At 39.9% G+C, this 23,786-nt stretch overlaps 1 protein-coding gene across 30 annotated transcripts in view; it reads left to right on the top strand.

The window, feature by feature from the left end:
* The window catches only part of PTK2 (protein tyrosine kinase 2), a 132,728-nt gene that overhangs the window by 32,485 nt on the left and 76,457 nt on the right, over positions 1-23,786 (top strand). For 29 of the 30 annotated variants that reach the window (XM_062491946.1, XM_062491974.1, XM_062491990.1 and 26 more), the window contains 3 exons: positions 4,172-4,338; positions 10,261-10,348; positions 23,699-23,778. In XM_062491946.1, the coding sequence (XP_062347930.1) occupies positions 4,172-4,338; positions 10,261-10,348; positions 23,699-23,778 (335 nt within the window). The remainder of the gene's footprint in view (positions 1-4,171; positions 4,339-10,260; positions 10,349-23,698; positions 23,779-23,786) is intronic. The other variant, XM_062492198.1, reaches the window with a different exon arrangement.

Genomic DNA, 23,786 nt, shown 5'->3' with positions numbered 1-23,786 from the left:
CAGGTTGAAACTGATGGTCCTTACCTGTTTTTTTCCACTCAGCAATCCATCTGAGCTTCCCGAGCTGAAAGGCTGGTTGAAGTAGAGTCTGGAGAGATTTCAGCTTTCTTTGGCCGAGCTTCCAGCTAAAAGATTGTGGTGACATGTCTCAGCAGGATGCTATAGTTGCTCTTATGTAGTGGTTAAGCAGTTAAGTTGTTTGTCTGGAAACTTCTGATTAAGCATTCTCATCACTGCCACAGAGAACACTGGGCTGCTTTGGCAGGGCTCCTCCTCACAGAGCCACTGTGGAAGGCACAGAAGCTGCCACCCATCCTGGAGTGAGGGCAGTGGCTTTGCTGGGCACTCCAGGTATCTCCACTGGGTCTGTGACTGAGAATACTCAGCATGTTATTTACTACTGCTGGGAGTTAAATGTGCTGACCTGCTGCTGGCTGCAGTGCCAGTGCAAACTTTGGGGATTAATCTTGGACTGTTTGGAAAGAGCAGCCAGGCCTGGGCAAGTCCCTGGGGCTGGATGAGCCTCCCTGTTCTGTGCTGGGTTCTCCTGATGGGATGTGTGGGTCTAAATGGTTTAAAATTCAAATCCTCTGGTTTATTAATAAAAAAGTATATAAGCAAATAGTCTTTTACTAAAGACTGCAAACCAGCAGTTTTGAGTGGCTTAATCACCATGTTTCGTTATTTTTCCAGTTTTTGGTTCTAACTGTGGGTTGAAAGCACCTGGAATGAGCTCTGTAGCTTTCCTAAACAGCAAATAGAAGCATTTGATGTGTTTTTTTCATATAAAGCACCACTTCTTCCTTCCTGACAATACATGGCTTTTTGGAATATATTTTCCAACATTTGCATTTGACCTCCTATGCATCCACTGTGCCATCTCCTTAGTGTTTGTGCTTTTTCTTGAGATGCAGCATGTACTAATTGTTGCTAATTATTTTCTTGGGCTGACAACTACCTCACCACACACCTCACCCTTCTTAACATAAATCAGAAAATAAGTCTGTTTTTGACTCTGTGATAGGTTTAGATTTGATTGATGACAAAAAAAAAAGAGGTTTCAAATCTCACTTGATTTTGGTGGGAATTAGGACATCGGGCTTTTTCAGTCCTTTTGAAATCCCAGCCTGAAGACTAGAGGGGGTCTGAGATGTCCATCTTGACTCTTTCCTGACTAAGCACTAATGGTTTCAGCTGAGCCTTACACATCAGTAGTCTCAGTAGTTCATGGTTGTAGATAATTTTACCATAATTTTTTCCTTTCCAAAGCCATTTCTTATCTCAGCAGGTGTAACTATCATCTAAGAACACGTACCTCCATTTTCATTATCAACTGACAGTGTCAGAGATGGGGGAGGGATGGATTTCCAAAACCTAATGCTGTATGTTACATGCTCTGTGCAGGGTGCAGGAAGAGGTGAAAATGAATTAATCTCTTCTGTTTGCATATAGAGAAGCTGGCACCATTCCCTTTGGATGAGAACTTGCCTGCCACAATGTCAGGCTTTACTAAGCAGAGCTTGTCCTTTTGGTGAAGAAGAGGTTAAATATGCCTCTGTCTGTTCTGAGAGTGCTTGGTGGTGGTGAGTGTTTCCAGGGATACAGGCAACTGTTCTCCTTTGTAGTTTGTGATACAAAGAGCCTCAAATGCAGGCAAGAAACAAACTTAAACAATTTACATTAAATGCAGATTTTAAAACTGTTCACTGACCTGATAATAGACCTTTGGAATTGCTAGGGAAGGTTGTAAAAAGTGAACTGCTTTAAGAGGAGACAAGATGAGTAATTGGAAGAGTTTCACTGAAGGCTGATGAATGACAGAAACAATGCTTGGCTTGGGAAATCCACTGGGATAAAAATAGTCTGAGGTTAGGAGAGCACTTGGGGGAAGTGTTCTGTGTGCTTGCCTGGTGTTGCCTCATCCCCTGGCACCCATCTGTGGCCTCTGGTTCCTCTTTGAGTTGTTCTACCGAGGCACTTTCAGGGAGCTGCTCGTTTGCATCAGACCTTTGTCCCAGCAGCTCAGGCACCTTCTGTCTGTCGGGGCAGGTTGTGGCTGGTGAGTCTGTGGTGCTGCCAGCTGCTTGAAAGCTTGGATTTGCCCAGAGTGTTGAGAAGTTCCCTCCCGCACAATACTGTCCTCTGCAAGCCTGCTTGCTTTGCTGCAGCTCTCTACCTTCCTTCAGGTCTGGGCTTGCCATCCACTTAACAGTGGATGTCCAACCCCATGGCATAGGAGACAGGGGAAATTTGGGGTACTGCAGGTTCTGGACCAAAAATATTATTCTGAGGATGCTCACAGTGCTGCTCTTGGACACAGGGTCCTGTTGGGCTTGATGGAATCTCTTCTAACTCAGTCTCCATGAACTTACTAAACTTGGCTTGTGTTTCCTTCCTGTAGGCTTGAAAGAATTTTGTTTTACATTTCTCTGTGCACTGTGTTGCTTCTGAAAGATTATTTAAAGGTTGCAGTTTGAGGAGATGTGTGAGCTGATTTAACAGCTTGATATCACCTCACCAACAGCATGATTCCACTCCTACATGTGTCATCTTCCCCCTCTATTCAGATTTAGTGCTTCCTAAATTCTCTATTTGCAGTTATTTTCCTGCTTGCTTAATTTGCAGAATCAGGGCTTTAAACAATTTCTTTGGGGTATAAAACAATAAATTTTGGAAAGCAGAGTCGTTTAGGTTGGGTCATCCAGTTATGATCCCAGCACCACGAGCAAGTTCACCACTAAACAATATCCTCAAGTGCCACATCCACACGGTTTTTGAACACTTCAAGGCATGATGATTCTACCACTTCCACAGACCAGGCAGTTTCAAGGCTTTTACCCTTTCAGTGAAGAAATGGTTCCTAATAACCTATCTAAACCTCCCTTGGCTCAGCTTGAGGCCATTTCCTCTCATCCTGTCCCTTGTTCCCTGGGAGAAGGGTTTGACTCCCCCTGGCTTCACCCTCCTGTCAGGGACTTGAGGAGAGCATTAATGCCCCCTCTGAGCCTCTCATCTGCTCCTCACCAGACTTGTGCCCTAGACCCACAGAATCATCCTACAGAAAACCTTCTCACCTAACTCAGTCCAGAAGGTCACCTCTGGCTCCTACAGAACTTCCACTGGTTATGTGTTTTGCTGGAATTCTGAGCAAGAATCAGCAACTTGTGCCATCTCTGCATGCATCTTTGTCTGTGTGAACCTGTATGAGTGTTTTCAGTAGGGAATTTTCAGACCTTTACAGACGCAGAAGCAAAGACCTGTGAATGCCTGAGAGAAGTGTCTGGGAGCAGCGATAGCCCCTCAGCTCCTGCTGAGCTCTGAGCTCCTGCAGCAGGGATCTGCTGCCTTGCACAGAGACACTGTGCTTCCCTTTGAGAGGGCTGTGAGACAGCAGTGGAGCTCCTGCTGGCTCCTTGATGGGGATAAGAGCAGGACAGCCTGCCATGCTGCACCTGAAAGGCTCCTCATCCCTGCTTCACTAACACATCTGATTTTTAGTTACTGTGTGTCAGATCTTTCTGATGTCTGACATGGCAATCTGCTGCGGGTTTATGTAAAAGGTTCCTTTCTTGGGCAAGGGATCTTCAAACTCTGAGATTTACCTCATGGCAAACAACATTTGTTGTGCTCAAGAATGTTCCCAAATCATCTCTTGTGTGGTTTTATAAGGGGTCTCTGCTGAATCTCTAATGAGTGGAGGAGGAGGGGGAAGGAAACCAAGAGGTTGTGGTGTGTCCTATGAAATCCTCTTGGCACTAAAGAGGATGAAAGTCCAAGATGATTTTTCTGGTTCTTGATGGAGAGCGACTTTTAAAGGCTGCTGGTGGATTTTTTTGAGCTAATACCTCTTGCTTTCATCCACAAACCTGCTTTTGAAATTTTGACTTTTATGTTACTCTGTTTTACATAGAAATAGAAATGCTGGCCTAAATCTGATAAGATGCATGAAACATATTCACTGATGTTTTATGAAGTTGTGCAGCGATTGTAACTGGTTGTGTGATAGAGTAGCTTACAATAAAATAAGTTTAGTATTTTTAATAAAGTTCATAGCTATATGGTACTTAGTATTTTATGTAGGGTATTTATTACATAGTAATATGCAAAATTAAAAATATATATATTTGTTGTATTTTACAGCTTGTAAGGAGTGTGTGCTTCTCTGTTTTAGGGCATAATTCAGAAGATTGTGGACAGTCACAAAGTGAAAAATGTGGCCTGCTATGGGTTACGGCTCAGTCACCTGCAGTCTGAGGAAGTTCACTGGCTACACCTGGACATGGGGGTGTCCAATGTGAGAGAGAAATTTGAACTAACTCACCCTCCAGAAGAATGGAAGTAAGAGTATAAGTCTGTTCAATGTCAGTCATACAAGTCTTCCTGCCTTGTCATAAAAAATACTCTGTAATTTTGTTTGTTAAGGAAGATCTTCTTGTAGTGGAATAGAACTGGTGGGATGGGGAGAAATAAACCCACCAAACTTCTCACTAAGAGCTGTGAGCAATGTTTTGTTTGCTTTAAGTTGTTTTTGTTGTTGTAAGGGGTTTCCTGCAAGCTGAAGAGAAACCTGGAATTTAGAGGAAACATAAAATAGGAACAGAAATCTCCTAGTTGTTTGTGCTGAAATCTGCAAGTTTTGTCATACTTAAAAAGTTTTAGGAAAGGAATGCTGTTCCTAGTTGTAGTATAAGCACATGGCTGTGGTTTTAAAAGGATAAATCTTGTTATTTAAATAAAGCCAAAAGGATATTGTTAAATACTGGTTGTACTTATCTATAGACTGAGTAGAAGAAATGTGATTTGAAGAGAGTGAAATGCAGTCAAACATTATTTTATCCCTCTGCTGCTGAAAAACTCAGTTGTTAAATTTACTTACATGGAGGCTCAGAGCAGGACGTGACATCTCTGTCCCTTCTGACTGTGATCTTCTCAAGTTATACCAGGAGTAATGAGCAGTAGAAAGATAACTGCAGAATTCTGGGGGATTTTCATAGCTTGGGCACATTTACTGAGGTTTTTAATTATGTTGGTTAGTTGATTAAAAGAAGTGGCATGACCTAAGTTTCTTTAGCTTTTTAGGGGGGGTAAGCTGGTGATGCCCACTCAGGAGAGGAAGGAAGGAAACTCTGTTCACTTTCCTGGTAGAAAGACAAGAGGAAACTAAAATTTATTTGCAGAAAGATGCAGAAGTGTCCAGAAAAATGAGGAGCTCAGAGTTGTAAAATACCAATAAACCAAATAGAAATTAAACCAAAGAATAAATAGATTACTGTGTTTGCTTGTTCACTGCAGGAGCATTGTGCATCTGTTTCTGTGGTTTATGTTCATAACCACAATTATGCTGAAGTTGCTGGTAGTTTTAAAGGCTGCACATACCTTTTGCAAAATTATTGTAAATAACCTATACTTAATTTCTTGCAAATGGAGTTATTATATTCTAGCAGATGCCACAGTTGGCAACATTCAGTTTGTAGATTCTCTTTAGGGTCCCGATTTTAACAAATTCAAAGAAACTAGGAATATTTAGAACCTGTGTTTCAGGAATGTTGCATATTCTCTTCGGTGCATGTTATATTTTATTGTTTCTGTGATCTACACAGATACTATCCCTCACAAGAAATTTTTCATTGATAATATTGTGAAATCACACCATAGAAAGGAGGAGATTCCTGAATCCTTTCTGTGATTTAGTGGTGTTATCAAGCGGTGGATGAGATGTGAATAATTTATGCTGTGGAAATTTGTTACCTAGTGTACCAGTGTCAGTTCCATTTTTATAAGGCAGTACAACTTGTATGGTACACATTGCAGAACACATTTAATTGGTTTTAAAAAACAAAGTTAGATATTGTTTTGAAGCTTGTGGAGAGGAATTGTGTAAAATGCTCATGAAAGAACTATGATAAGGTGTAAATTATTCAATACCTTTCCAAATGTCATTTAATGTGTTATCGAATACATGCAGCCTGACATACCTTTTAAACCCAGAGAGATTTGCTGTGCATAATCAAAATGCTGCTGTCATATTTGTAATGCCATAACACAAAGTGTCTAAGATCATATGACAGTACTTGTAGAAATATTTAGATTACTAAAGGGGAAGTAGTCTTGGAATGGTTCTTAAATTAAAAGCTTCCTATAGTGTTGGTAAACCACTAAATACCTCAGGTGGTTATTTTGTTTATATCATCCAAATTAAAGGGCCGTATATTCACAGTGTTCAGAAATTTCATCTTGGAACTCTTCTGGACTAATCCAGCTACTAGAAGTTACATGGATTGTCAGTAGGTTGCACACAAAAGTTACCAGAATAAAATCCATCACCCAGCTGAGTGAGCCAGGGTTAGCAGGAAGTGGAGCTCTTAAATCGTAGATAACACCAACCTCATCATTTTGTGTAATACTGAGCCTTGAACAGCAGGCACAGCTGCTGTCCTTCATGCCTCCCAAACTGCTGTGTGCCAGAGCACTGTTCCTTTCCCTGATATTTTGTGTCATACAAAAGAAATACCAAGAGGTTCAGGTAACCAGTTGTGTGTGTTGGAACACCCAGTTCCCCACAGGGCAGACACCTTCCAGCTCTGTAGTTCGGGTTTGTAAAGCAGGTTCCTGTGACCAGGTGACATCCATGCTGTGGCTCTGACAGGTAGGAGACCCCCCAGTGCTCAGCAGTCCTGGACTGGGAGTTGTGGTAGCTGTGGTCCAAAAGCCCTGGCACAGACACAAGGCTAGATCACCTGTGGGCTGGTTTAATGAGTTGACCAAGTTGATCTAACAGATCTGTCCCTCTCCTCGTTGCACTCTGTCTTCTCTCTTCTCTGGCTTCCAGTTATCCAGTCCTGTTCCTTTCCTTCTGTGAGCCTTCGTACTTCTGTAAGCCTTCAGTGAGCTGATTCAGTTCATTAAACTCACACAAGACTTCTCCTTTGTCTGCCCATTTGGTTCTCATCTTCTCTGTTCTGGTTACTTTTCTGTTGCGAACTGAATCAGAACCTGCTGGAGGCAAGGTTGGGACTGGCAAGATTATTTCTTTCAGCGGCACAAGTTATTAAGAGTCGGATCATCCTTTCTTTTTTGGCTCTACCTGCTGCCCTGGTAGTGCTTGTTACTGACAGGGAAGCTCCCAGAACTGCCCAGTGGTGTTCACTCTGTTGTGAATGGGTCACTTCACTGTACAACTCGTGAGCTCTATCGATGCCCGCTTTTGTGAGGTGTGTCAGAGTGCTTCTGAGCCCAGGTAGAGGGGCAGAGCAGCAAGCAGACTGGTGATCTTCCAGGGATAATTTATCAAACATAAGGGGAGTGATGATCAGCTGAGATACTTGCTCCAAAAGCAGACCTGGTTTGTGAGAAAGAGACATGTCATCCTTGTCAGTTGGCTGCATTTCAAAGACAGTAAATATAGAGGATACTGAAAATTGAGCCCATCCTTGGCTTGGCCTTCCTCATTCCCAGAGGCCCAGGCAGAGATTAGGTTATAAATAGGTAATGAAGGTCACTCATGGTGACTGTCCCAGCTGAGCTGCTTTGTCCTACCTGATTTTCACATAAGATCCTGTTGCAAAAAGCAGCATTTTCATGGCTGATCCGTTAAGAAGACAAGTCCCTGTAGAGGAGAGAGATTGATTTTCCGGTTTGTTGGTTTGTTGTTTGTTTTTTAATCCTGTTCTACGTCCTAGAATCACAGAATCGTTTGGGTTGGAAGAGACCTCTGAGGTTGTCAAGCCCTACAGTTAACCCAACTCCACCAAGGCCACTACTAAACCATGTCCCGAAGTGCCACATCTACATGTCCTTTAAATCCCTCCAGGGATGTGATGCCACCACTTTCCTTATCAGCCTCTTCCAGTCTTTGACAGCCCATGAAGAAATTTGTTCTGATATAGAATGTCCAATTTTCTGATCTATAATTCAGTCTAAACCTCTCCTGGTGTAACTTGAGATGGCTTCCTCTCATCCTATCACTTTTTACTTAATGAGAAGAGCCTGACCCCTGCCTAACTACACTCTCCTGTCAGGGAGCTGTAGAGAGTGATAAGGTCTCCCCTGAGCCACCTTTGCTTCCTCAGCTGCTTCTTACCATATCTGTGCTCCAGGAGAAATTTAGGCTGGATATTGGGAAAAATTTCTTAATGGAAAAGATTGTCAAGCACTGGAACAGGCTGCCCAGGGAAGCAATGGAGTCACCATCCTTGAAAGCGTTTCAAAAAGTGTGAATTTGGCACTTGAGGACACTGTTTAGTGGTGAACATGGTGGTGGTGCTGGGTTGATGGTTGGACTCAAGGATCTTAAAGGTCTTTTCCAACCATAACGATTCTGTCATTCTAAAATCCAATGGATTATAGAGCTCCCAAAAAGGAAGGAAGTCTTTTACACTGACTTGTTTTTATTCCATGTCAGTCTCTGCAGTTGTGTTCAGCAGTAGATTATAGTGTTTATGGCAGAATAAGAAAACAGGAGAAGCTCTGCTTTTCTGCACCAGATAGTGTGCTCATGCTGCCTTTTCTCCCTGACACATAAATACCTGGAAGTACAGTTTGGCTGATACCTAAATTTTAATGAATAACTGCCTATCTACCGGGGATCATGAAATGTAAAGGCTGATCAGCAGTAGAAAGTGATCCTGTGTTCCCTTACATATGAGAGTAATCTGTGAGAGTTTGTCTTAACTGTGATGTTGAGTCTTTTTTTGTTTATTTGTGTCTGTGTCCTTGTGTCATAGAATGGTTTGAATTGAGAAGGACATTTAAGGATCACCAAGTCTAACCCCCTGCCATGGACAGGGACACCTTCCACTGTCCCAGGTTGCTCCAAGCCCCATCCAGCCTGGCCTTGGACACTTCCAGGGATGGGGCAGCCACAGCTTCTCTCTGCCAGGGCCTTAGCACACTCAGAGTAAAACATTTCTTCCTTATATGCAGTGTAAATCTACTCTCTGTCAGGTATCCTGCATTTCACTCTTTAATTAAGCATGCTTTCCATGCCCAGGAATTATGAAATATATTGCCCTACTACAACCTTCTAGTATGCTTCGTTTGTATACAGTGTGTGTAGTTACAATTTCCATTTTTTTTTCCGTTATTTAATGGTTTCTAACAGGACAGTGTATTTTCAGTGAATTAAAAGTAAATAAGGATATTGCAACTTCTGCTTGCAGTGAAAACCTAGGCAGCACTTACCCCTAACAAATTTTTACCAAATCCCCATGTATATCTTGATTACAGACAGCCAAATCACTTGTTGAAAAGAAGTTCTTGTCCTCCTGAAACCAACAGATTGAAATGTTGCAATATCTGCTCTTATCATGAGTAGACTGTTAAATATACTTACTTTGGGAAGCACTGTTAAGAAGGTTAGGATATACTGTGTTGGCACAGCCCAAAGGACGGAGACATTCATTATCAGACTTTCATTGAAGGAATGTGTCAGAGGAGGAAGCAAACAGTCTTGTGTCAAGCACCCTAGGCTGTTAACCACAGTACAAACAGTAATACTAAACTTAGGGATTGAAAGCAGAAGTTTATGACAAGAACTATTACTAAATTTAGGGGCTGAAAGCAGAAGTTAAGGTTTGAGAAGGGATACAGATTGGGCGTAGGTCTTGGGTCAATCTGAATTTCCCTTACTTCTGGTGTATAATTACCTTATAAAATATGACTGTCAGGTTCAAAACTGTTCAGCTTTTGCATGTGTCTTGATGATGAATAAGAGAGCAGGAAACCCCTTCTACAAAGAAATCCCTTCAAAACCTATGGAAAATCCAGAGGTGAATACTGGAGCATTGATCAGAGAAGGAGCAGAGTCCTGTTCCTTGTTCTCCTGTAGGATGTGGCTCCTTGGTGAGTGACTCTGTTTGTCACTCCTAAAGCAGCAGGATCACTGCTTTAAGTCCCTGCTTGTGAGAACCAGAGATAAAAGCTGTTGCCAGGGGTCATGTCAGTACTTCTGGCAGCTCATCTGTTGTCACCTAACTGGAGTCTCCCTTCCCATGGATCTGGAGCTTATCTGCTCCCGGTCCTCGCTGAAGCTCTGAGAAGGCAGCAGGGCACTAAGTGTGCTTCTGTTACAAAGGTCCTTTGTCAGCATCTCTATGAAATGTCAGTTACAGATGAATTCCAGGTTAGTTCTCTTGAGTAATCAAAAAGCAAATTTTCCATTAGTTTTCTAAGTGTATTTTGATTTTATTTGTATTTATAAGAATGTTGTAAGGAAATCTTAATTTTAATTTTGCTCAACGGTTTCTTTTTCTTGCTTTTCAGATATGAATTGAGAATTCGGTATTTGCCAAAAGGATTTCTAAACCAGTTCACTGAGGACAAACCAACTCTAAATTTTTTCTATCAGCAGGTATGTTCAGTTCTTCTGCTTTGTCTTTGTTGATTTTACTGAATTTAGAAAGCTCTGGGCTTGTTTATGTGGGTAGCATATTACTGCAGAAACAGAAAAATAGAAAAAAAAAAGGTTACATATTTAAAGCAGAAGGGGCACAAAGCCCATGACATCTTTCTCCTTGAGAAGTAGTGAAGAATATGTTCCAAAAACAAGGTGATTCTGCAGGTAATAATTGTCCTACCTCAGATAAAATTGGCTGTTGTTCCACTGACTTCTCACAGTTAATTTACCCTAGATTAAACTGACGAATTTCTTTATTTTTTGCAAGTGTAAGCGACAATTTCACTACAAACCATCTAATGATTTTTCCACTCACATTCTGTGGTTATTTTCTTGGATTTAAAATCTCTTCTGGGTTACTAAAACTGTGTAATAGTCAAAGATTCTATAAATCAAGCACTAATTTCTAATTTTATTCAGTTGAGTGATTTTAGACCAAAAAGCTCACAATAAAACCTCCTCAGGGTATTTTTAGGGGAGTCAGGACTAAAATGCTTACCCTGCCCCCTAACTTCAGCAAGCACAATTATGCACATACATTCTTGTATTAGGTAAATTTCTTTCTTTCCTTCCTTCTTTCCTTCCTTCTTTCCTTCCTTCTTTCCTTCCTTCTTTCCTTCCTTCTTTCCTTCCTTCCTTCTTTCCTTCCTTCTTTCCTTCCTTCTTTCCTTCCTTCTTTCCTTCCTTCTTTCCTTCCTTCTTTCCTTCCTTCTTTCCTTCCTTCTTTCCTTCCTTCTTTCCTTCCTTCTTTCCTTCCTTCTTTCCTTCCTTCTTTCCTTCCCTCTTTCTACTGCATGATGCAATATTTGTATTAATCTGTGATGAAGTTGTCTTCTGAAAAGACAGTTCTCTTGCAGCTCTTCTTTGGACTTCACATTCTAGCTTAAGTGATTTGTGTGATGTGCTGGATTCAGTCTAAAATGTCTGAATTTTGATGAGTTGTTAGTGTAGTACTGCCAGGGGTTCTTGTACAACAAAATCATGTTCCTTTTTCTTTTAGCAACAAGGAATTTCCTTCATACTGGCTTTAAACACAGGAGATAGGTGTTTCCCATGATGCAAAAGTGGGTGATGAGCTCCAGAATAATTTCCTGAATTCCATTACTTTCCTGTTCAACACCTGGCAAGCCTGCATTGTCCTCTCGTTTCTGCCTCAGGGAGCTGTTTCTTTAAAGCAAGGAGATTAAAATGCCAGAGGAATGTTTGTTAGCTTCTAACTGAGTTTGGAGAAGTCATCACAAACAGATACAAATAGCTCAGAATAGGAGGTTTTTGAGGGTCATCGGGACCGATAGGCAAAGCTGACAGCTGCCTGTATCTGACAATGCCCTGAACTCCAGTGCTCTTATAAAATGAGAATCAGAGGTTCTTGTCTCCTTGCTCTGCACACCATCCCATTTATTTTCTCTTCCCTTTCTTTTTCACCTTCTAGTGAGGTATTTCTGAATCCAGTTCTTTAAAAGTCACTGCTCTTTGTTTTGGGGTGCTGTAAGGTACTTGGGTCTTAGTTGTCATGGAAATCTGGTGCAGAACTTTCCAGAGCTGTCATTCTCTATCCATGATTCTGCTTTGCTCCATAGATTTCACTTGTCCTCTTGGATAAACTAGGCCAATAACTTTTATGTAATAAAGTGTTAAGGCAGCAGCAGTGACGTATGAAAAGAGGGCAAGAGAAGAATTTAAGCAGTAATACTGCATCATAAACCAGACCTACAGCAAAGGGGGAAAGAAAAAAAAAGGAAAGGTGTTTTTTTGCGTTCTGTTCCTATCTCAGTGTTGTTCCTGCAACATTTTAACATCTCCTTTTGCTAACCACTGCTCTCAGTCAGATGCATTATGTTGTGTGTAGGCAAGAACAACAGAATGTACAGAATTCATACATGTATACATAGATATCCTGAGCTTTCTGCACAGAAGTAACTGTGAGAGATACGGAGTGTAGAACCCAGTCACAAATTTTTTAAAATCTGACAGAAACAACACCTCTGTTGTCAGATTGGCTTTTCCCAATGTAAAACTCAAAAGACACTGCTGTCTTGTACAATACAAATGAGTAAAAAAGGTTTTAGTGAGGACCAGATTCATGTGCTTTTCTTGTCAGGATGATTCTGGGAAACTTACTGCTAACTTGGTAACATCCAAACATACCAAACACATTGTCTTTTTAAAATGTATAGCAACAAAACAAAAAGTTCATGGGGAAGGAAAAGAAACATGGTTACCTCTGTCACCCATGGATTTTGGAACTGTAATGATTTTGTTGAATCTGAGTTGCAAGCCAAGGTATTGTTAAAAAAGAAAGTTTAAATCTTCAAGTGGTCTTCATCTTCTGGAAAAGTATAAAACATTTTGTAAAGATAACAAAATGCTACCTTAATCAGTGTCAACAGACAGGGTTTATTTGTCCAGCTCACCCAAAGCACAATTATCAGGCTGTTAAACCCAAAGCTGGCACACGTTTGTGCCTTCACACGCATGACTACTCCCATTCACTTCAGTGAGTGCACTGCTCTGTGCAAATTTGTGCATTTCAGCCTTCTCAGCTTAGGCTTGATATGTGAAATCACCATTTTCTCCTTGATTTTTGACTGTTTTAAGGATGCTCTGGCCTTTCTTTGTTACTGAATATTCTTCATCTTCACCAGTCTCGAAGAAATCAAGGACCTGTGCCCAGAGCTGTTTGTGGCTTGACGGGCTGTGATCCTGGTGCTCGTTCTGCCATCTGCGGTGGGCGTGAGCTGCTCTTAATTGGAAGTGTAAAGCAGGGCACTTAATGAGACCTTTCATTCTGCAATCTGTACAGCAAAGGATTAAAATTAGTGTGTGGGAGCAGGGGGAAACCACACAACTCGTTAATAACATCAGAATCAGTCCCACTAACGATGTCATGCGGTGCCTCTTGTGCTCAGGCTGTGCCTCAGCTTTGAGGCCAGACATGGGGAGAGCCTGATCTTTAGGTCATTCCCCTTCACTGGAGGAGCTGTGTGTTCCAGTCATGTCACTTCACATCCCATTTGAGAGCTCTGATCAACACACTAATGCTGGAACTGTGTCTTCTTGTTTTGTTACTGCTCTCTTTGGCAGGTGTCAGAGGTAGTGGGTGACAGGACTTCAGGGGTGTTGTCTCTTTTTTCCATCTGTGGAGCATTTAGGTGGTGATTCTGTATCGACTGCATTACTCCCTTGTGCCCAACTGCTTACAGTTTCAGCCAAATTAGGCAAATTGGATCCCACCCAGTGCTGTTGGAATTGTGAGGCTGAAGTATTCAAAAATCAGGAAAAGACAGATTTATGGTTGTCTGCACAGTTGGCAGATGCTCACTGCACAGGTTTTATGTGCCAGCCTTCAGTTGTGTCCTTTGGTATCGAATACCCAAATCTAAACCGAGCTCTAATCCCACCCACAAAACCTTAAACATGAAGTACAGTGAATAAGAATACTATTAAGTTTTATCAAGAAGTAGCATCCTTTGTGTGTGTGTGTGTGTTCTGTTGACTGTTTTGTAAATTTCTAATGAAGATATCTAGGTTTTTGTATGATTTTTATACATTTTTCAGAGAAAACAAACTTAAAGGTGCGAAAGGAGAATTAAAAAATAGGAGGTTTTGAGTAATACAATAAGGTTTCGCCATTTTCCTGTTCTTTTTGGGAGTATTTTCAGTTGCTCTGAGTAAGTGTTGGTGAAATTCCGAGTGAGTGTCTTCCTCTCCCTGTATTCCAATGACATGGCTCTTGGGAAGTGGAAATAAAGGGGACGGGCTCCTCTATTTTGCCTTAGTAGCTGAGTGAGGAACGAAAGCCATATCTCAAATCAAGATAGAATACAGCTTTTAAAAACATTCATGTAATGAGAATCAGACGTAAGCTACTTGAATTGCCTTCCTTTTATTGTGGGACAAGAGCCTGCACACATTTATCCTTGAATAACATGTTAGCCTGCAGTAATTGGGGATGGTTTATCCCTTGATGAAAAGGGAGTAAGCATCTGTATGGGGGGTGGGGGCAGCTCTTGGGCATCAGCTGTTCCATTGTTGCTGTCCTTGTGCTTCAAACAGAAGACTTTTAAAGTAACTTTTTGGGTTTTTGTTTTTTTGGATCCCAGTGAACAAGAAAAGGTTGTTTTAATCGATGTTGAGTTTTTCTCTTCTGCCTCGTTTAGCCTGCAGTGTGGAGCTACCCTGGAGATGTTCATATATATAATAAAGGAGACCACGGGACTGAACTGTATTTTGAATTTGCTTTTTAAGATTAACCAGAGTTTGTGTAAGAAGGAACTGTAAGCAGGGGATGATCTCAAAGTTAGAGCAGGTCAATGATGCCCTGAAAAAATTCAGCTGAATTCTGTGCCATGAGGGCTCTGTGTCTCACTAGACAAGTACACTGCAGCGTCATTTTTGTAGGAAGACTCTTTTTAAAAAGAAAAGAAAAAACTATACTTTTTCTTACTAAAAAAAAAAAAAGGGAAAAACATCCTCTGAAAAAGAATAGAAAAAGTTTCTTGTGGACAACTGGCACTACTTTTCTCTATAATGTCTGTAAAGATTATGTTCACACTCAAAAGGAATTTCATTAAATGAAATATCTCTTTATATTGAAGCAGATAAATAGATCATGCAAATTAAATTATTTTTATAACTCTGTCCCTGACATGTAGGAAATTTTAAGTCCAGGCAATTACTGTAATAACTTAATGATTAAAGTTTTATGAGGCTTAGGTGCATGAGATGTAATTTGAAATGCAGGCTGGGAATTGGACTTTTTAACCTAATTAAATAACAACATCTCTTACACCCTAATAAAAGTAGGAGACCTAAAGCAAATGACTTTGACAGGAAAAGCTTTGAAGAAAATGAAGGACGTTGGGAGAAAAGCTGGTGTTCCTGATGTTGGCAGCTTGTTTAAAACAAAAAGCCCTCAACAAAACAAAAAACTCATCCAAAACCCAACAGATCTTTCATGAAGAGTTAAAAGTTAAGACATAAACTGTGCCCTGCAGGGAGTTGGCAATATAAGAATTGCTGCTGATTAAAAAGATACGAAAAACGTTTTTTTTTTTGGTGTTTTTTTTTTTTTTTGATAAAATAGAAATGAATCTGAACCTCTCCTGTCTGCTCTTTACCGCTTGAAAAGACAATTTAAAGTTAAGACTTCCTTGACAGGGGTAGGTTTTTGAAGTTGCTGAAATTCACAGTATCCCATAAAGTAGTTACTATTGGATTTACACCCTCAAAACTATGCTGGCATTCTTGTTTTAGGCTCTGCTGTTTGTATAGTTGTGAAGCTACTTTGGCTACAAATGTTGTATGCCCAATGTCTGCTTTCCCTTAGTGCTCTATGGTAGGATTGTGAAACTTCCCTGTATTCCTTAACACCTCCTAGATGGTCAGCCAAGCTCAGGCCAAAGGGAGTTGCTTTGATTTAAAATTTCCACCTGTCATCCAGAGTGGTGAAAATCATCCTTGATATGGGGCTTTTCTCAAATTGCTCATAATTTACTCAGGTTTCCCCGTGTTGATGTGTGGATATGTCTCTTTAGCAGTCTGCAACAAAATGTTACTGCAGTTAGCATATTCAGTTATGTATAACAGCAAAAAGGAACCCACAGAAAAGTTGACTTACGTTGATGCTTAGACTCACTTGATCTTGATACTCAAAACTGTGTGTTGGAAAGGAGAAATATAAAATTAGCTGGGGGCAAGGCTTGTTTAGTAGGTTGAGTTCTTTATGGCTCCCGAGAGTCCAGCCCTACTTTATGGAAGGGCTGCGAGGCAGTGGCGTCTCTTGCAGTGACATCTGGAGCTCAGCCCACTCGGACAGACGCCTTCATTTTTAGCTGCTCTGCCCCTAACAATGCCTTGTCAGAAGTTGGTTTCCCCCCAGCCCATCTCTAATGCCCTTATTATTAACAGAGGAGCTTCCAAAATTAGTCAGAGATGTCAAAGATCACCCCTAGATAATATAGAGACTGTGACCTTGGGACACGAAGAGGAGGAGCAGCTGAGGGCAGATGGCAGATGAATGTTATCCTGATACTGGATCTGGGCTTTTAACTCCCCTAGATGAGGCCAAAGCCCTCATTTTCCCTAATATTGACTTATCTCCTATAGCAAATTTAATACTATCAGATGGGTAAATAGGGGTGGGAGCACATATGTGTTTCTCTCCTGTGTGTATTTTAAGAACTACCATTATGATCATTAAGATGGCTCCTAAAAAATACTGATGACATTAGAAGCAGGCATTGGGCTTTTGTGCATATGGGGCTTCATTCAGAGCAGATGAGGCACAAATCTTTGAGGGTTAATGCTGCATCAGATTTCAGAAGCTGTAGTTGTGAGGGTTGGGACCCTGTTCTTCCAAGCTGATTTTGTAGTGATGAAAATTTGGTGTCCTACTTGAACCTGCTGTTGGAAAGCAAGGATGGAAGAGCGGTTTGGTCCTTACAGATACCAGGATTTATACTTTGTGACTGTTCCACATTAACCCAATCATGTGTCTGTCCTTCAGGGATTCTGTGGTGTGTTTAACACTTCTAGGAGTGATAGAGCTGAAACCAGAGAATATCTGAGATAATTCTTTTTGGTGGGATACACGTAAGAGTTTTGGGGTGCACTGGGGTGGAATTGTGTGTTGTGCCTGCTGCAGGTGCAGAGCAGAGCGTCGTCCTTCATTTTGAATGGGAAACTGGGGGGGAAAAAAATGAGCTATATATTTGGATTTTGTCTTAGTCACAAAAGTGGTTGCTGAAGATCAGCCTTTCCCATGGGTATATTGAGATACTCTGGTCTTTCATTACAGAAGCTGGAACTGGTAAATTGCAGGAATAATTTCTCTGGATTTTGGTGGGATGGCCTTCACCAGAAATGTGTGTTGGTGTAAAACAAAGATCCTGGTTGAACTCTGTGGTGGCTGAGGGTGAACTATAATATACAAAACCTAACACCAAATTACTTTCCAGAGTTAGAAACTTGACTGTTTAAAAGCAGGTGGTAGAGCATACCTGAGCTGTTAAAAATAAATCCAGAGAAATTACTGAGAATAAACAAATTATTGCATATACGGGATAATTAAGAGACAGGTTGTATTTTTTTAATAAAAATTTCACCAACTACACAGAAGTACATAATTTCCCAATACATAAAAGCACCAAGTAACTATAAATGTGTAGAACAAATGGATAAGGAGAAAATGATGTAATATAAATCTTTGTTTTCATGCTTCATTAAGTGATTATAATTACTATTTGTGTGCCATGTCCTGAACGGAGTAGAAAACACATTTTTTCTGTTTGGTTGCTTATCTAAATATCTCGTACGTTAGGATGATTTTTTTTGGGGTATGGTCTTAACTCTTCAGTGAGAGCTTAGTCACTGAAGGGTTGTTTAAGTGCAGCGTTCAAAGCCGTGCAAATTTGGAAAAAAAAATAGAAATAAAAAAAGGACTGAGTTGTGTAAGTAGGTCATAGAGATTGAAAGAAAAGCAAGAGAAATAGATTGCTTATTTTTAAACTGGCCTCCTGAAAAATTGGAGTTTATCCTGTGGGAAATTTCTTGGTAACATTAAGCTGGGAAAGCTAGTACTGGCTAATTATTGGTATTTGCCCTTTTTGATAAACTATTTGATAGTACTGTTGCTAAATAATTTCCACAGTATTTATGCTTGAAAACGCAATGTTAAGTTTGATAATTTTATGTAATAATTTATAGGGCTATAAACAAGTTTAAACCAAAAATATCTTTTTAAGACACAGCAAATAATAGCTGTCTTTAAGAAGAATCTCTAAACTGGAAAGCATTTGCCAAGTTCAGAATTACTTTGCTGTTCTTAATAAAGAAATCTAAATCCAGCATGGTGTTTTTACGAACTGCTTGTCAGCCTGGGTGAACCTTCTTATGAAATACTGCAGCTGCATGAAAAACTCATGTGCAGGAAAATGAAGCAGATGGCTTTTGAAAGTAGCAGCTGGTATATAAAATACGAGGCCAGTGATAGATTTCTCCTTAAATCATAGCATGGAGCTGTTCTCTAATTTCTCCATCTTCACAAACATGGGCTTTCCTCTGTTTCCAATTTTTATTTTAAATTGTTCCATCTGGAATTTGCTGTCCATTTTTGTAGCTGAGAAACTGTCCATTATTTTCTAGTAAATTTTAAGAGGTTAGAAGTGACACCATCAGTAATTTCCCCATTCAAGTAAAAGAACAAATATTTTATAAGTCTCGACATCAGAAATGAAACTGGGCTTGTGTTTATGTGCCCATCTTCCATGTGGGAAAAGCCTTTTAGTTCATGTTCTGTTCACCTCCTTTCTTTTGTTGTGATTTAGGAGTATCTTTGATTTTTTAATGCCCAAAATTGTGGGCAACACAATTTGTCTCTGCCCAACCAGAGACACAATTGAGGTTTCTGTTCTGGCTAAAAGAAGAAGAATGATTAGAAAAAATAAAATATTACTAAGAATAAAAAGTATTTTGAATAAAGTGAGTTGTTGCTGAATATCATGGCATTAATAAATCAGGAAATACAGTGTAGGATTGTGTTAGATTTTAAAATCCTTTTTATGCTTTGGATATTACTGCCCTCTGTGAGCATTTATTCACTGATGGTGGGTGATGTGTATTCTGTGTATGGGGACAATGACAATTTTGTTTCATTTTTAAATTTTATTAGAGCATGAGAATGACTTACTTTTCCTACCTTCCTTCCTACATTTGTGCTTTGCATTCCTATATTCCCCACACTGCAGCCCTTTTTTGTGTCAGACTGTTTGTACCTGTTGTGGCCAAGAAGTCAACTCCAAATGCAAAGCTTAGGTCACACTTTAATTCTGATTTGCCACCCCATGAATGAGCAAATTTCGGTAGAGTTGCTTCCTTTGACACTGTCACTGCAGTGGTACTTGCCTGGAAGCCTGAAGCACTTTTTATTTCCATTATTCCATGCTTAATGGAACTTAAGTAGACTAATCCTTTCCCCCCAAAGCATGCACCTGCTCGACTGTAAATCTGACTTAAACTTGTTAGAACATACTAGAAAATGTCTGATGGAAAAGGTTCTTGAAATCAGCACAGCAGTGTGCAACAATAAATTACTTTTGTCTCTCATCCTTCTTTAAAGTGTTTTCTAGTATATTTTTCTCAGGGAGTTGAGATGAACACATTATGTGGGACTACAAAATGAGTAAGTCAGTGGAAGCCAATGTGTTACAAGCAGCATACACTGAAGCAACTCACTTCAGATACCATTTTTTGGGTTTTGATAGTATAGGATTTTAGCAGTGTTGACACTTGGATTGACACCAAGATTAAGAATTCAAGTGTTTGCCTTGTTGATCTTTATGCATTTTTATTGCTGTAACATTGTGACCATAAAGTAGTGGAGATAGATAGAGGCTTCATGTAATTTTATCATTGCTGGAGCATCTGGTCTCTAGTGTGGGGTATAAATGGTTTAATGGCACACAGGTTGAGCAGGAGCACCTTAAAGGCTTTGTTGGGCTCAAGAAAGAGATCAAGGGTTGCTGTTTTGGTTTCTCATTTGGCCACTAGAGATTTTGGGGTGGCTTTTTCAAAACCAAATTTCTGTGACAGGTTTATATTAATCTGTTTTGTCTTACAGACTAGATAAGGTGTATTAAACAGCATCCTATGGGTTTTTTTCTGGTTTGCCCTTTGGAGAGATCCTGATCTGAACAATTAAATTGCAGAGGAAATTAAGGCAGTGGTGCTTGATCTGCTTGAAAAGGATGTGTGTTTTTTTTATACCTGTGTGTGTATACAGATGTATTCTTCAGCCTCTCCAGCTATTGCACGCTATTACCTGAATTTCCAAGCCACAGGAAGTGCAGCCAAAGGTCTGCACATGCAGGCCAGGGAGTGTGACAAGCTCACAGGTAAAAGGATCTCCAGCCCCTGCAGAGAAGGATTCACCCTCTCTCTTAACATACTTCTGAATTTGTTGTCAGCAGAAAAAACCTGATAGGTTTTTTTATTCGATTTCTAAGAGTTCAGTTTCTGTGTCTTTGTATGTATATAGGCTTTGTGCTCTTGAAGATGGGGCCTTTGTTTGTCTAAGCCAGAAAATACTCTCATTTCTCTCATTTAATTAACAATAATAATAATAAAAGTTATAATTGAGCAAACACAAAAGACTTCTTGGAAAACTATTCAATTGCCTTGTGACAGTGCATTTAATTACCATTAAATTATCTCTTATGTCTGTTCCACTTAATATTTGCTCAGGCTTTTTCCTTAGGAGGTTATGCTAAACCTCCTGCTAAATTCTTATCTAATCTCTGCACAGGCATTAGTTCATGCATTGATCTGATTCCATCTCAAAGAGAATAGTCAAGCAAAATTAAAGGTGATAAGAGAAGTTCTCATTGGTATTCTGGGAGTAGAAATTGAATCTGCTTTCTTTTTTTCCTTGCTGAAATTGAAAGAAGAATGTGTGCAGGCAGGTTTATGAAAAATGGGAAAAGCCAAGCACCTTCGGCTGTCCATAGTAGGACACTGGATTCAGTGTCACTGGATTCTCACCCCAAGTTTCCTGAAGCTTATAATCTCTTTTTATGACTCAAAAAATTGAAACACTAAAATAAGTAGGTGTACGTAATGTGAAATACTTCTTTTTCACCTTCCATTTTGTTGGAATGGGGGATGGTTTTTTACATTTTCTTAGTCAAGATCTGATGTTTGTGGTTGCAGACTCAAACTGGGAACATGACTGGAATTTGTGAAAGCTTACAAGCCACAGGGCAAGAGGAGATAAACCCCAAACTTTAAATATTTGGGTAATGTTGCTTATTTATTTATGAAATAGGAGGCTAGCAGCATTTTAAAATCATATTTGCATGAAACAGGAGATGCTCTTAAGCTGTTTGGTTTAACAAATTGAGCACTGGAGCATTGGGAGCCACAATGCAAAGAGCTATGAAGATAAATGAATCCACATTTGATCATAATACACTGGGCCTTAAATTAGCAGCATTCCTGCAAGTAGAAGTTTTGTGTGTCAGGACTGAAAAACTACTTTGCTACAGCCAGTTCTTGGTGTCTGAATACCTCAAGTAATAGATGGATAACAGCTTTGAAATTTCCTGGTGATGCAAAATTGTTTAAATGGTTTAAAAAATTTAATCTGTACTTTAAAAAAAAAGGTTAATGAAATAAAAGTGATCAGTCAATGGGTATTTGATTTGGGTGGATGTAAAGCAGGTTAGCCACGGGATTTTGTGAACAGGTGTACTTGTTAGGTGAAGTAATTTAGGCTGTACATGAATGTGAATTCTCAGAAAAAGGACATGAGAATTTCTGGAATTTGTCTATCCATATATGATCTGACCTCATGTTCAACATTTTTTTTCATTTTGAGGTGTCCCCACGTAGACCTAAGGGTGAGGAGGGCTGTGCAGCTGTTCACCACCCACATGTGTTTGCAGAGGTCATTTATGGCGGCCTGAAACTCCATTCCTGATTTACCTGCCCTGAGCTCCTGTCTGACAGTTTTAGTGCAGGACCAGTTCAAAATCCTTTCTCATGAGCAGAGATCCTGGTGTAATTTATTACATTTTGCTGTTTATGGGATCATAGAACCATTTAGGTTGTAAAAGACTTGGAATATCAATCCCTAGCCCAGCACTGTCACATCCACAACTGAACCATGTCCCCAAGGGCTGCATCCATATTTTGGATGGTTCCAGAGATGGAACCATCCAGAGATTCCACCACTTTCCTGCACAGTCTGTTTCCAATCCCTGACTACCCTTTCAGAGGAGAAATCATTCTAATATCCAATCTAAATCCAATTATTTAAAATTGTGAGCATAATGAAGAGGAGAATTGTTAATTTATGTTGTGTATACTATTACTGTGGGAATACAGAATTATTATTTCCATATGTGTGTACAAATAGCACACTACATGATGCTGAAGGGCAATTATTCTCCTGTCTCATTAGTATTTGTAGGAATTGAATTGAGAAGAGTTAAAAGCTCATTATTTTGTCATATTGAGTGCCTGTACAAATTCAAATGCAAAAAGCTTTTTTCTCATGTTTCAGCTATTGTAGTAATTAATTTTCTCACTCTTGCACAGTTTATCATATTTCGTCTTTCATGTCTTTCAATAACAACTTAAAACTTTTTCATGCAATTCAGATCTAGGAAGTTTTTAGGGATTTGTTTGTAGTTTGGAGCAGGAACCAGCTGCCACACTGGTTCTGAGGGAATGCTGTGGTGGATGCTCACGTGTTCCTAGGAGAATGCTGAGTAGAGAACACCTCCAGCTGTTGGATCCACTGCTGTACTTCCTACCTCTTAAATTATGCATTTCATAGCAGTAGTAGTTTGAAGTAGTTATTCTTACAACTTGTCATCATTCAACAAACCCACTTGGTGATGTGCGTTGCTTTCATAGTGCAGCATCTCCTGTTTGATCCCCAGGTCAGTCACATGGATTTTTGTGGTATTTCAGGACTTGCTGCAACTTAAGGGTCTCAATAGCAACTTGATATTTTCAAAAGAGGATAGCAGGAGCTGTTAAGGAAAAGCTGTTGAGGTTTGTTGCTGGTGCAGGATTTGCAGACTGAAGTTCTTGGGCGCTGGTTCTGTTCTCTCTCACTGCCTGCCTCAGTTTTCTGGTGTTGTTAGTTACTGTATAAATTGCTTACTCCAGTGTGGTGAAAGTATTACCTAAAAAATAGGATTCTTGCCACATCCATGTAGGTAAATAAACAAGTCCAGGACGTGTGATCAAGATTCAAAGTGTTTCCTACTGTAGTGGTCATCACCCAGTTTCACTCTTGGTTCTTCTTTCTAGTTCAGCACTATTTTATGACAGTGTGCAGTCAAATTTGCACATTCGTCTCTGTTTACTTCTGTTTTTATTTTCACTGTAATTCCCAGGCATTTACCAGTTTTATTTGCATGATTAGATCTGCCTAGACAATTGAATCCTGTTGACCAGGATGGTTCAAAAAAACAGCCTGCCTTCTAGCTGGAATGCAGGTGTAACCATCTGCTCAGTCCTCTGTGAATTTTGATATTATTTAATAAAACATAGCCAATATTAACACAGGTAAGGAATTTTGCAGTCAAGTTCATTGTGGTTGAAATGTGTTTTTTAACCAAAGTGCAGTTCATTTGTGGAGAATATGAACACACATTATTTTTTCTCATCCTGACTGTGAATTGTCATTCCAGCAAATTAAGATGTATTAATTTGAAAGTTGTTTGGGGAGTATTTTAGTCTGTGTTAGCACTGAACTGATCTTTCTGTGATGCCTGCCTGCTTCTTTTGCTGTAGGTGAAAAATGACTATATGTTAGAAATAGCAGATCAAGTGGACCAGGAAATTGCTTTGAAACTGGGTTGCCTTGAAATCCGGTAAGCTG

The sequence above is a fragment of the Cinclus cinclus genome, chromosome 1 (assembly GCF_963662255.1).
Source record: "Cinclus cinclus chromosome 1, bCinCin1.1, whole genome shotgun sequence".
In the NCBI taxonomy this organism is placed as follows: Eukaryota; Metazoa; Chordata; class Aves; order Passeriformes; family Cinclidae; genus Cinclus; species Cinclus cinclus.
This window is presented reverse-complemented; position numbering and strand designations above follow the sequence as displayed.